The following is a 14,919-nucleotide window of genomic DNA, read 5'->3' on the forward strand; positions in this document are numbered from 1 at the left end:
TGTGGACTGGAGTAACTTCAGTTTTCTCAGTATCAGAAAAAATGATGATGCTGACCATCTTTTGTGACTTGAAAGTCATTCGCACAGACGTTTTTTTCCCACCTTTTTTGTTTTTTGTTTTTTTTTACAAGAACCGGTAACGTATTTTGTGTCCCTCTCTTACAATATTATCATCGATAAAACTTCTCTCAGATACTTTCTTTCTAGATAGTTCAGTAAGAATAATTGGTTGCTAGTCACTGCTCGCAACCAATAAGCGTGGTGTTGCTATGCCGTATCTGTTTGCTGATTGGCTGATACGCCTGTCATTTATTCCTCGAGTCACAGTGTAACGTTTGCCAAAGATCGTAAACTCGGCTGTCAAGATAGTTAACGTCCTCCGAAGTGCGCTCATATGATCTGAAACAGTAGAGTTTGTCGTTTTGAAAAATAACCCGAAAAATTAGGTGACAACGTTCAGTGTTCCGACTACTGAATTTTAAAGTAAACAAGAAGTGATACAGAAGAGTATATTAGCTATTTTTCTAGCTTTCTGTGTTCCAATATGAAACAAACTTCTATAAAACTAAGCATGGTACATTATTAATAGGGTAATAAGACGATAACGATGGCTCTATAATTCACAAGGTAGCTAATTAATACAATAAATAATGCATCAAATTGTGCATTTTCATAACGTTAACTATTCGCCACAGCGCATGCGCGACACGGGTTTTTGCTCATATCAGCTAGAAGTATAGCTACGTATTACAAAACTACAAGTAACAGACGTGCAGAGTCACGCTGCTAAACGTCTACAAGAATCAGAGAAAACCGACAATGGACAGAAACTGACTAAAAATAAGACTCCTTCCTAACTGTATAACGTTTATTCTACGAACGCGGAAGTAAGTAGGGGGTGAACCCTCTCGCTCCGGCTGGCTGTCTCCAGACTCTCTTTCTCTTCCTCTTTGAAACTCTGCTGGGCATCGTTGCGCGTCAAAACATTGCGTCTCTGCAGGACTTGCCAGGGCCGAGAGAGAGAAGAGGAAATTTGCCTGGGAAGGAATGCGAAAGGGGGTTTAGGATTGGCACTGCCACGAGGAAAACGAGGAGGTGCGACATTTTCCAGTCTACGTGGAGATCCGTTTTTTCTTCCCTTCAAAGGTAAAATGATGTCTTCTGCGTTATTTTCAGTGTGGTGCATTTTGTTGTTACGCACTGTTTTCATATCGCTCTATGAATGTTATTCCAGCGTCGATTTAAGCCTCTACAGACTGTCCAATACTTAGTAATCGATGCAACTTTTAACATAGACTGTTTATCGGGTACACTGTAATATTCTTATAATATGACAAGTTTATGTTTTTTGTATCGTGGCAGCAACATGTATGAGTTTATTGTCACAACTGTTTTTAATGTCTGGACTAATGTTTTCTTCGTGGTAGGGATGGTGAGCTCTACTCTGCAGTGGTGCTACAGTATCTATGAGTTATTATTGTTATTATTAGGACACATGTTGTTTGTGATGACTGTCCTGCACGTATGCGCCATCATCCCATGTGCGCGCGCCTGGCTGTGATGAACGTCACTGGGGATCAATGCGGGTTATCATGTGATCATAAAGTCTGAAGGGGATCACCTGATTCTCATCGATCTGCAGATGCGAAAGCCTTTCAGGAGTGGGGTGTGTGTGTGTGTGTGTGTGTGTGTGTGTGTGTGTGTGTGTCTGTGTATGTGTATGTGTGTGTGTGTGTGTGTGTGTGTGTGTGTGTGTGTGTGTGTCTGTGTGTGTGTATGTGTGTGTGTGTGTGTGTGTGTCTGTGTGTGTGTGTTCAGCACTGCTGAGCTGAGGCATCCCTGCCATCTGTGCTCCGTGTGGTGGCTGAAGTTCTGCCCCAGATGAAGTGCGCCACTGCCTGTGACCTGATTCATACCAATAACCACACACACACACACACACACACACACACACACACACACACACACACACACACACTCTCTCTCTCTATCTCTCTCTATCACACACACATACTGTAAACCCTCAAGCTGTCCTCCACAAGTCAGTGACAGTTCAGCTGGCAGGTGGAAATGCTGCAGTTTAAGAACAGACGCCCTTATCAAATCACAACCTTTACACTCTTTGTGATCTGTTTTCATTGCGGAGCTTGAAACGCAGATAGTTATTGATCATATGAGGAGTCGATACACAGGGATCGAAGATGGGGGTCAGAGAGTTGCAGGCCTTGAAAGGTGATCCTTTACAGACAGGACTCGCATACATAAACAAAAGTTGTTTACAATGTGTTGCACATACAGATTCACAGGTCTGAGAATGATATGAATGAGGAATATATGAGTTTTATATATGAATATATGAGCATATAAAGAGTGTTTCCTTAAGGCTTACTTGTCCATTCTTAAAGGAAATATACAGGAATAAGTATGTAAATAAGTGTTTCCTCTCCATACAGGATATTAAAAAGACCAACAGAGGAGAATTAGAAGCAAGTACAGATAAAGCATGGCAACAGTAACCAGACACACACACACCTGGGATGCAGGAGCATCGCCTCATCAGTGAGATTTGATATGGGGAGGGGGGGGGGAGGGGGGCAGAGAGGAGTTTATTTTTCTCCTCCAGTCAGTGATGTCATGCTGCTGTATGCTGTTGGCCTTGGTGTAACACTGAATGGAGGATAGGATGAAAGTACATCAAGTACAGAAATTGTGTCGGTGCAGCTTGTGGGCAGTATTGGACACACAGCTCATCCAATGCGGAGACACACACACACACACACACACACACACACACACACACACACACACACACACACACGACTTCTTCTTCTTTCTCTCTCTGCTTATTTAACTTACTCTCTGTCCCTGTCTGACTCACATCTCTCCACTCCCTCTATATTTCTTTTTTTTCCTTCTCCTCTGTCTTTCTCCTGCTCTCGATCATTGTCAGAAACAGCAACAGCGGCGGCAGCAGTCCGTTACATAACAAAGGTTTTTTTGTTAGGATACAAGGGCCCTTTTGGCTGGTGAGACTCGTGGCACATAGCCTTTTGTGATGACACCCAGAAATGACCAGAATGGACAGCTCGGTGACCTCAAACGACCCGCAGCAGAACTGATGAATAGATAGAGTGACAGCAGAAAAAGAAATAAATATACAAACAGGCTGAGAGGAACACAGGCAGATAGAGTGAAGACACAGGCAGGCAGACGGAAAGATAAACTGATAAGAATATGGACAAACACTGACGACACAGACTGAGGTTATGTGTTTGTTAGCAGTTCTGCCGACAGTCTTACTCCTGACGTGTCTGTTTTGATAACATTTTCTGCTGCTGGAGCCTGTCTGGGGCTCTGCGATCAGTTTCTCTAGTCACCTGATCATTTATGCAATTTGTTATTCTGTCAGAGGGGTTTTTTTTTTTAGTGCAAAGCAGGCAGCCTGGGTTGACTCTTTGTGTCCGCAGCCTTGTTCCCACAAACACAATATTTCCTTGCAAAATTATTTTCAAGCATGTCCTGTTCTTGGAAACTAATTAGAAGTTGTTCTTAAATGTCAACCAGCGTTATACTCTAGCCTTGAACAGGTTCCAGTACATTTTCATCTGTGTAATGTGGTGCTAAAGCCTGCAAATGCTTTCTATTAAATATTTCTCGTTTGTATGTTTGGTTGCCTTCTTGTCTCAATGAAGTTTTTAATCTACATCATAATTCAGTTGTATTATTATATTATATTATATTATATTATATATATTATTATTATATTATACAGTGTCAAAAAGATATCATGGCCAAACATCTCTAGGGCTTCAGCTAATGATTATTTTCATTATCAATCAATCTGCTAATCATTTTCTCGATTAATGATTTGGTCAATAAAATGTTAAGAAATAGTTAAAAAGTGCTCCTGAAAAGGTTCCCAGAGTCCAAGTCGATGTCTCGTTTTGCCTGAACAACAGTCTAAAATAGACACAAAGCAGAGAAAAGTAGCAACTTGAGACGCAGGAGCTGAGTCATATTTGGAATTTAAGTCATATTTTGCAAAAGGCAAAGAGGCAATATATTTGATGGCTCCAGGTTCTTAAATATGAGAATTTGCTGCTTTTGTTGGTCTTCAATTGTAGTTAATTGAATATTTTTGGATTTTGGACTGTATGTCAGACAAAATGAGACCTTGTGCTCCAGGATATTGTGACATTTTTTTACTGATTTCTGATGTTTTATGGACAAAACGATTAATCAAGAAAATAATTGGCAGATAAATCAATTATGAAATGAATTGTTAGTTGCAGCCCTAATCAAAATAGTTATTACTTATTGTTACTTATTGTTTAGGCTCTTAACATCTTACACAGTGACTGCTTTTGAATCTATTTATAATAATCACAGCAGTAACAGATATTGTTTTTATCCAAAGCTGCTGACATGCAGCGTCCGACTGCTGTTGTTGCTTTAATGAAGTGATTCATCACTTCAGAGCGACTGCAGATAATATACACACACACACACACACTCACAGAGAAAGAGAGAGAGAACTCTACATGGATTATATATGACCCACCAGAAGATGTGTATTATATACAATACTATAATCCGACCCTGCTGTTGTTGGTCTGCTGAGGGCACATTAACGGCATGATGCTCTATATGTCAACATTAACTGCAACAACAGCTTCTCTGTTTGGCCTTGCTGTGGCTGTGATGGACGGCTTCTTGTCCATATGGCACGTTCACGTTTTAGGTGTTTAGCCAGTTCATTGATCACGTGTGACTTGTGGCAAATGCAGTATTAGAAGAAGAAGAAGATTTTAATGTAATTAAATTTGAAGCTTAAGTTTGAAGCTTCTGTTCCTAGATTACCTACCGTACCTAAGACTAATCACTGAGCTGTAATCAGGCAGCTCTGATGCAACTGTTGCAAATTTCATCACATATAAGGCTGAAACTAATGAATAGTGTCATTGTCAATTAAATGTTTGATCTATGAAACGTCAGAAAATAGTGAAAAATACCTGTCAAAGTTCCCTGAAGCCCATGATGATGTCTTCACATGTATTGGTTAGTCTGACCAACAGTCCCAAACCCAAAGATTTTCAGTCTACAATGATGTAAAACAGAGAAAAACAGCAAATCCTCACCAACAGTTTGGATTTTTGTTTGAAAATTTGCTTTAATAGTTAATAAATGATCAAAATAGTTAGGTGATTCATTTCCATCGATGAATCAACCAATAGTTTCAGCTCTAATATCATATTTGTAGCAGTCCTGAATAAATAAGATAATTGATCATGTATCAGGGATGATTCTGGATGGCAGGACTCAATATTTTAAAGAAATCTTAGAGGACTGGTTACTTCGTCCTTGTCCTCAGTCCTGAAATGACCGAAAGGATAAAACATGCTTTGGGTTAAATATCAGTCTGTGTGTGTGTGTGTGTGTGTGTGTGTGTGTGTGTGAGTATGTGTGTCAGGGGTCAACTCTGACAACTGTACTGAGCGTGTCTTTGTGCCCCGATCCCACGCCGCTGGCACCGAGTCAGAGAGAAAACAAGTGGCACATCTCACTGCCTTATTTATTTCTATCCTCCCGGTCCTTCCCATTAGCACTGGAGCCTTTATCAGCCTCCGTCCAACAGTAAAAACAATCATATTGCAGAGCAGCAAAGTAAAGAGGCCTCTCTCTCTCTCTCTCTCTCTCTCTCTCTGTTGTTTGTCCTAAACTCACAGAGGCCTCCTGCTCCCATTCAGTATTTTATTAGTTTTTCCAGATGGTTCACTAAAGACTGACAGGAAGGAGAGGAGACAGAATAGGACAGCATGTGGTGAAGGTGATGAAACAACTCGTCTTATAGAGTCATAGTCCTGTCAAGTATAAAACTGCCTGTTTTATTTAGTTAGAAAGGTCATGTTTTCTATAAAATATTGAAAGATAGGTCGGTGAGTCGGCAGGTAGACGATAAAAGTTGCATATTCTTTGTTTTGATGAGGCTTCTCTGTATCTTTATGGAAAGTATAGCAGTGGGGAATATGACTAGATTACATTCTGTGATTGATAGGATGTGTTTAGTGTGCTGAAATCTCAACACAAACATGATTACTGCACCAATAGAAAGCATTGGCCCTTAACCATTTAGCTTCTCCTGTACAGTTCGTCAAAACATGCTTCTGGTCCTAGAGCCTTTTGGGATGGGTTCCCAGGCCAGCTCACTAATCTTCTCAGTCACCAGGGCACACCAAGCAGAAGTATTTTAAGGGCTCGGTCTATTTGGATATCATGGAGTGAGTATAGCGCGAGCCTCGCAGTTGTGCTAGGCTAAGCAGATTATCTCCGCAGCCTCGTAGACTTCAACACAGAATGTGAGCTGTGTGTATTGAAAAGGTCTGTGCTGATTGAACTAATGGAAACAGCCACACATCAGTCTGTACCTGTAACTGGAGCCTAAACTGCTCCCTCGACCAGTTGGGACTCATATTTGGCCACTTGGTAGATGTTCGGTGTTGTTTTCTTACGTGGTGGAGGTCTGTTTCATGGTTATCTCTTAAAGCAGGTTTTCTTTAAGTGTTCTCAGCTTGAAACTTGAAAAGTGAAATGCAGTGACTCAGCCTTGGACAGAGGCTCATGAATAATGCATCACATCGCAGCTTTTTGGGGCTTTTAAGGTTTTCACACACACAAGCAGGTTGGGAGAATTCCCTAAACCCACAGAGGACTGCATAATCCCATCAGCAGTGATACACCTGTGGCTCAGTTTGCAACATCAGCCTCAGAAAGCAGCTGTTACACAACCGATGTAACCATTAGCCACTCTTTTGTTCCTCCCGTGCTCAGGTGTTCGCCTCCCGACCCACCGCCCACCACGGCCCTCACCTGTGTGTTGCGGTGCTTCCCCTGTGAGCCGACCTGGGCTGGCAGTCCCTTCTTGCACCGCCCGCCAACCCCGCCCATGGTCAGAATGACACGCTCCAAGACCTTCCAGGCGTACCTGCCGAGCTGCCACCGAACCTACAGCTGCATCCACTGCCGAGCTCACCTTGCGAACCATGACGAGCTCATCTCCAAGGTAACCAGGCTGTGACAGTGGCACCAGTGACTCCAGTGACTCGGCTCATTTTACCGAACACTGGTTGCCCCTGGAAACTGATCTGTGTGTGTTATTAGATCACACATAAAGTAGGTTTCTTTAGAGACAAGTGTTTTATTTTATAGTGTTTCAATTCACAGTGCATTTAATTTTACAGAATATAATCTACAAGTGTTAAATTCAATTAAAGGACAAGTGTTGAAAATGATAAAAGGTGGAGAGAGGATGAGGCGTTATAAAAATACACACCTGTATGTCTGCGTCAGCCGCCAACTCATAATTTCCTGTGGATGGATTATGTTATAAGCTGGTTAGTGAATTGGATTATGAATGCACTATCACTTTTTCCACGAACGATTATGAAAACACAGCTCACCTGTACACAAAGACCTTCTGCCGGTCGTAACACAGCTGCGCTACATAAATCTGCAGCAGCTTGTTTGTTGTCCTGCTAGAGAATAACTACATCGCTAGTGGTAAAGCTACTTATGCATTAGTCAACCATGCTGTAACTGAGAGACGACACACCAGTTTAAAGTAGACATTCATAAAGATTTTGTCTACAGGTTTTAAAATAATACCTTCTATTTAAGTAACATGGAAACCAAGCAGAAAATGAAAGGGTGGATTCTTATTTCAGCCTTTTGATCTCTGTCTCATCTTGTCTCTGCAGTCGTTCCAGGGCAGCCAGGGCAGAGCCTACCTGTTCAACTCAGTGTGAGTGTCCCCTCTCTTGTTGTTTTTCACACCCACCTGTTCGCAAACGGCTTTGCAGCTGACGTTACGTGCCAGGAAAACACGGCAGTTATATTGTTTGTGAAGCGCCAGTGTAGTGTGCCTCGGAGCGCTGTCATTATCAGCTGAATTGAGTGTGAAAATGAGGCTGTTTGAATCTGTGCTCCGCAGCCTGGTGCCCTATCTGTATGCGCTGTGTTGAGTGGGTGTGAGGCAGTGACTCATTTGGAGCACATTATACAGTTCATGCAACTGAGCGAGTTTAACTTGAGCCACTTACACACAGCAATTTCTTTTAACTGTTGTCTCTCGCTCTTTTCTCCCCCCCCCCCCCCTCCCCAACTGATTTTCCCTCTCTCAGGGTGAACGTCGGGTGTGGCCCTGCGGAGGAGAGAGTTCTGCTCACGGGTCTGCACGCTGTAGCAGATATCTACTGTGAGAACTGCAAGACGACCCTGGGATGGAAATACGTAAGTGTCCTTGGCTGATTTGATGCACAGCACACAAACTACATCCATGGTTAGAGGACGATAAACTGAGAGGTTGTTATTAAAGCACACCCTAATTTTGTGTGCACCCTAATTATATTTGGGACCTCCTCCTCTCTCAGGGTCAGTGCAGCGGTACGGCTCTGGGCTGAATGAGTTATTAGATTGACTGCTCAGAACAGATGGAGACCAGAAGGAGAAGTCTTTATTTATCTTATGTGACTTGTGATGAGTTTTTGATGTTTTGTGGAAGTAAAAGACATCTGATTTAGACATCTGATACTGCATTTATACATGCAGTATATGCCTTAGGTTTTATTATAGTTGACTTTATAGCCGATATCGTAGTAGTGTTATTATTATAGCAGATGTCTACTTTATATGGCTGATTTTCATCACAACTGTCATTGCTAGTGTTGAAGGGGACACATCATGCACATTTCCAGGTCTATATTTATATTCTGGGGCTCTATTGGCCAATGGAACAACCTTAGCAACAAAGGTTACTAATGGATGGCCATTTGTGGGCATGTATGAACGATCTGTAATCATCACAAGGAGGAAATTGAGGTAACATTGCAAACGAAGCCCCGGCTTTTGACTTGCAGGGAGCATTTTACAAGCTTTAGACCTTTAACCATGTTTAACAGACATCTGACATCATAACAGTATAAAAATAACAGAAAATCACAAAAGGCCTGATATGTCCCTTTTAATAATTGTTGATAAATCTCATAAAAACTGGCAGTGTTGTGGATTTTAACACTTACAGTTAAAATAACATTATTAGCCTCGCTGTGTAGCTTTGGCTAATATTAGAGCTATACATTCAACACAAAGCGGTGATATAACACGTCGAAATACACGTGCAGCGTGTCTTTAGTACAGGTGGTATTTTAGCTCCTATGTCAGGGTGAACTGAACATGATGCACACATGCTAGCTGTCTTCATATATCAGCAAAGCTGAGCATATGCAGCTGTCACTGGTGAACCCTGTCAGCATGGAGGTGAGAGTTTACACTATAGGGCACGTGACTGTATCCTTTAGAGGTTGACGCACACATACACACACACACACACACACACATATACAATATCCCTGTTGTTTGGCTTCTGAGAGGGCTCCATTGACCATCACTCTTTACCTAACCTCTAACTGTAACATTCACAGTTACATGTCTAACCTTAAACGTGGCTCTTTAACCTTCCGGGATAAAAATAACAATTTTCCTTATGACGCCTGGTAAACACCTGGTGAAGCAGCTTCACAAGTAGCTACTTTTCTGGGTAGTTTCTATTCCTGTCAGGACCCCACAAGGCAGAGAAAACACATGTGTGCACAAGCACACAGACACCAAATAGGACTTAATGGAGGGCTGCCATTAATATCAGTTGCAGTTGTGCTGATTTTCTGCAGTCATCAAAGTTCTGTGGGGAGGCTTGACCTACTGCACTTCTACACCGAGAAATCTGATAACGTGCCTCTGCAGCTCTGAACAGAAATAGCCAAAGACAAAACCAGGTACAGACGCTCCACAGTGAAAGAACATTTGTATCGGCCTACTCTGTGACTCTCTGTGTTTTCACAGTGACTGTCTGCTTTCTCACATGTGACTGTTAATGGACTGTAAGTAGAAAGCATCATTGATGAGCAACTGTGCTTAAAAAAATGCCCTTCAAACAGTTTTAAAAATAGGAGCTGTGTTGAAATGATGGCTATAATATATGAAATGTTTAGTTAAAGGGGTGTAATAAATACATAGTTTAAAACAGGAATATCTTCAGTGATTTTACCTGTGGGTTTCCAAAAAGAGCTTTTCAAATTTGGATTTGGGTTTACCGCTCACCACCATCTTTGTCAGTTACGGTTTTGTGGCCAGAAAAACACACAAATATGGGGATATTGGAGGTGGAACTGGATAGAGATGAGGTGGGATTAGCAGGCAACCACCACCAGCTGAGTGTTATCATGTGATCAGCATGGCTAAGACATTCACAAACAGATGCCCTCTGTTTTTAAATCTTACTGTTGAAACAATAAACACAATTACACATATTAGAGGAGGAGAAATCAGCTGTTGAGACCCACAATTCTTGGAAAAAAAAGAAAAAGAAATTGACTCTGTGTTTATCCAAGTTGGAGGTTGACTTCAACTTCAACTGCGGTGTCATGAATTTTGGTCTTTTAGCTCTCATTACTTGTACGGAGCTCTTAACAAGTTGGAACTCGATGTGTGTTTAATATCTCTCTCTGTGTGCCTTCGTAGCCTTGACGTTAATATGACGGCAGAGATGTTCCTAGGTCCGACCTAGTACGATTGACTTTTACATAAAAGTGACTCATGCGGTTAATCAGACATGAGACCAAAACTGCCGTCACATTTATGTAACGCGGTATATGTCTAAAGGGGCTTTCGACTTACTGAGTTACATTATCTCAGTAGCCACTACATTCAATATTTAGATATGTGAAGAAAATTCACAATTATGGTGTCAGTTGAGGCATTTGTTCATGTATTTTACCTACAAGAACAACACTGAGTTGAGCTAATAAGCTTCTGTGTAGCTCAGACTTTGTGTTTCTGGCATTTTCTATGAATCTCATTCCTATTTTCCAGAGGAATTTTGGATTAGACGCCTAACAGTCGAAATGCATGTTGCTGCCTGCAAAATTAGAGCAGACTCTACCTCTCTGCTGGCTGTTTCGAGGATCAAACCTGTCAGCTTTTGGATTTGCCAGAATATTAGTGGTTAGACAGACATTTTTGCCAATGTGAGGTATGGACTTTCAGCCCGGTTAGAGTTTTGGTTCTGCAGACTCCTCTGCAGTGTTCAGTGACTGACGGTTATATAAGCAGCTTCCATAGAGCCAAGAGCAGAGACATGCCAGGACTGAGTCAAGGATTTTTATATGCAGCTAGAAAGACTGTCTTGAGCACGTTTTTTTTTTGTGCTTCTTGTGTCTTATCCTACACTATCCTGCTCTCTGTCAGTGATTTAAACATATTATTATTCTCTATCTATCTGTCATTTGAATTAAATGGTGTCTCTCTGTCTCTTCTGTCCTCTGCCACACCCTCCAGGAACATGCCTTTGAGAGCAGTCAGAAGTATAAAGAGGGCAAGTTCATCATCGAGCTGGCCCACATGATCAAGGACAACGGCTGGGACTGAGGGACGAGTAGCCGGGACACGACCACAGCGGAGGGGAGGGGAGGGGGCTGGGTGAATGGATGGATGGACGGACAAATGGATGGGAGGGAGGGAGGTTGTGTGAGGTGGGTGAGTGTGTGACTTTGGTTTGGCTGATTTACCATTAACCTCTGTAACTCTCTGCCCATCCCTCCCTACCACACCTCTTGATGTAGACACACAAACACACACACACAAACAAACACACACACACACACACATACATCAAGGTCCCAGACATCCCAGCTTGACAGAGAGAGACAGACTAGGCAGGCTTGTACGCAGCTAGCAGGACTAGGTGACTGGCCAGCAACGGTAGATGAGACAAAAGGTCTCTTTTTGATACTGAAACGTGATTTGATAACTCTTAAAAAGGTGGCAACACTCCCTCTGAACCTGCAGGAACGTCAGTGTGTGAGGTATTCTAACTTGTTTGACAATAAACCGGTTATTAGCAGGTCACTCAGTGGAAATGTATCCAGAAGGACCAGATGAACCCTGGTGGGGTTCAGTGGCCTTGCTTGAAGAGCTGACGGGCATTCGCTCTGTTCCCAATGTGAATGAGATGACCTAAGATGATTATAGCAAATCCAGCTGATTGGGGCCATGCCAGCTGGGCCAGTGATGAGGCCTGGCGCTGAGGCTTGGCACGGAGGCCCGAGCACATGGGCGTTAGGTTGTGGCGGATGGGGTGGGTGCAGGGATTGCCGCCCACCAGGCCGCTCACTGAACATGTAGGGAGGGGCAGCGGGGAGGAAAGATCCTGATCCAATTATGCAGTGGGTTTGATGGCTTCTGGCTGGGATCCACTCCATGCCTTGCCAGCGATGCAGCTCAGGACGGGGCAGGGTGGGCCGAGAGCGAAAGAGATACAGACAGACAGCCACCGGCTTGTCCTAAAACCTCGCAGGAATTTGCCCTCGCAGCAGCAAGGCAGGTCCCCTGGGTTTTATTCACCCTTCGATACACCGAGTCGTGTAAAGTGATCTGCTGATCCGCTTCGTGTATGTCTGGGTCTACCTTTGTTACTTGGCCAGATAGAATTACACAACATAAGCGTGTCTCAGGTGGACGACTTTGGCTGGGATTCCCAAAGGTTTTGCGAGCACTGTGAGCGTCTTTCTACTGTTGTAGGTCAGCTGCAAACAAATACTTTGATTTGAAGAAACTGTTAAACAAATGGCCGCAACGCATGACTGGATTCATGGGCCGAGGGAAAATGCAACGTTAAAAAAGATAACTTTTTATGAAGTTACATGTTATTCACATGACCACAGAGGTGTGTACTGTAGATGCATATGTATAAAAGGTAATACCCATCACTCTTAGGCTCTCTTTCAGTCTGGGATGACTGCTGTTTAACTGCTGTCACACTAGTTCTTCACTAACTGACCAGAATAAAACACTATAACAAACCTACTGGGCAACATTATGGCGCAATGTAATGGACAGACTTCTTATTCTTTTGTCCTTAATGCACCAACACATTATTTACTTAGGTTTTGCTCCAGTTTTAGATAATAATTCTTGTTTTTTCTTATTTTTCCCACCTCATTTAGCTTACTAAATATTCCCTGTTATGACACCTGGGTAATATTTGAGGTAACGTTAATGGGTAACATTGCTCAGGTACCTTGATGGATGGTAACTCTCCTTTGCTCAGGCCAGGATCCTACTTAATGTGCTGAATGTGTTATTCTCTAATGGAAATGTGTTATTTTCATATGAGAGAATCCATTACTTCCTCCATCCTGTGGAAATGCATCTTTCTTGCATGCACAAGCTAAAAACTCTGGCCAGTTTTGTGTCAGTCTTCATCATGTGTTCGTGAAAAGAAAAGCAATGAAACCTTGTGCTTTAATACAACAATTAGTAACCACGTCCGCAAATACTTCTGCAGCGACACAAAAGCATTACAGATATAAATGTGATCCTGGTTAAGGGAAGTGAAATTAGTTGCCCTGTGTGTCACACATTGTTTCCCTGTTGCTGTTGCAAACATTGCCCCTAAAAGTTGCCCTGCTCAAAACTCTCCAGTTACAACCAAACCGTAAATAGAGTAACTCTTCAGTAACACACAGCAGCTGACTGCTCAGTCGGAGGCTGTGATATAAAACCCAGCACAACCAAAGAACCCACCCATCAACAATAAATTGACCAAACAAAAGATCTCATTTTGCTTGGGCAATGTGTTGCAAAACAAGGGGGTGTGTATAGCTGAAAGCCAAGGTTGTGGATAGCCTTTCTCTGTGATATATATAATGCATTATGATTTTGTAAACAAAAGATCTTAATATATGAATATATTCTATTTACTGTATTCACCAGGAGGATTACCATTCATGTCAACCTCTGTGTTACAGACTGTAAATAATGTTAATGTATCGTGTTTTATCTATGATCCATAAGATGATGAATGAATATGATTTAGGTCATGTCATGCTTTCTCTCTGGTACCCCACATTGGCTGTACAATACTACTTTTTTACTGAAAATGTTTCAATTTTAATGTCTTTTGTAAAGGAGGATGCTGATGTTGACTATATATCATTGGATCTTCATCTAATAAAATGCACCTTGATATCTGTATGGAATATACTGTTTGTTTCTTCTCATGCAACCTTGGTACTGGTCTAATGATATAGCATTGCACTTTGATTAAGGGAGACACACAGGAGACAGATTTTTGAAGAGGATGCTCAACATTGATGGCTGGCAGGCTGTAGCATCAAAACAGCTGAGTGTATTGAATTGGACAAAGGTGTATTTTATTGCTTATGAACTCAACTTTTCATCTGTAAGAGGAATAATGTGTTATTTCCTCTCTCAAACATTACATAGCCTCATTTTAAAAAAGCTCCCCTCAGAGCCATAATAGATATTATACAACTGTTTTCACAGACTTTCTCTTTCTGCCAGGAAAACTGATCTTCATGTGTAAAATCTGTGGAGAGTCCCTTTACTAAAATGATCACAGTCACAGATGACTTGTGTGAACCTTAGGTAACATTTTGTTTTTGCTTTTTTAGTTAAAACACACCGCTAATAACAGCAATGGTGACAGAAATGACTCATTCACAGTAATTACGAGGTGGCTGTGTGAATTCACCAGGCTGCGACTGAACTGTGATATGTGATAATGACATTTTATTGTCCCCATGGTAACAAGTGCATCATCTGTTACTTTTGGGGGAATGGGAAAAAAACAACAGCAGCAGCAGCAGCAGCAGTAGCAGTAGCTTGGTTTCACCTCCACCAGCGTTTATCATATCTTTATCTCACCTTAATACAGAAAATAACATGATAATTATGCTCACAATGTTTTTCTGTGAGACTGGAATGAATTTGAATATGTATATATATGTGTGTGTTAATGTGTGCGTAGGAGGGTTATGAGTGGGTGGGTTGAGAGTCACTCCTGTT

At 42.0% G+C, this 14,919-nt stretch overlaps 1 protein-coding gene across 1 annotated transcript; it reads left to right on the top strand.

Annotated features, from left to right (window-relative positions):
• Positions 1-923: 923 nt before the first annotated feature.
• Positions 924-14,090, top strand: ypel2b (yippee-like 2b). The gene is made up of 5 exons (XM_044353662.1): positions 924-1,146; positions 6,829-7,060; positions 7,755-7,798; positions 8,178-8,286; positions 11,389-14,090. The coding sequence occupies exons 2-5, from the start codon at positions 6,944-6,946 to the stop codon at positions 11,476-11,478; spliced, it is 360 nt and encodes a 119-aa protein (XP_044209597.1). The 5' UTR covers positions 924-1,146; positions 6,829-6,943; the 3' UTR covers positions 11,479-14,090.
• The last annotated feature ends 829 nt before the right edge of the window (positions 14,091-14,919 follow it).

This window comes from Thunnus albacares, chromosome 6 (genome assembly GCF_914725855.1).
Source record: "Thunnus albacares chromosome 6, fThuAlb1.1, whole genome shotgun sequence".
Classification (NCBI taxonomy): Eukaryota; Metazoa; Chordata; class Actinopteri; order Scombriformes; family Scombridae; genus Thunnus; species Thunnus albacares.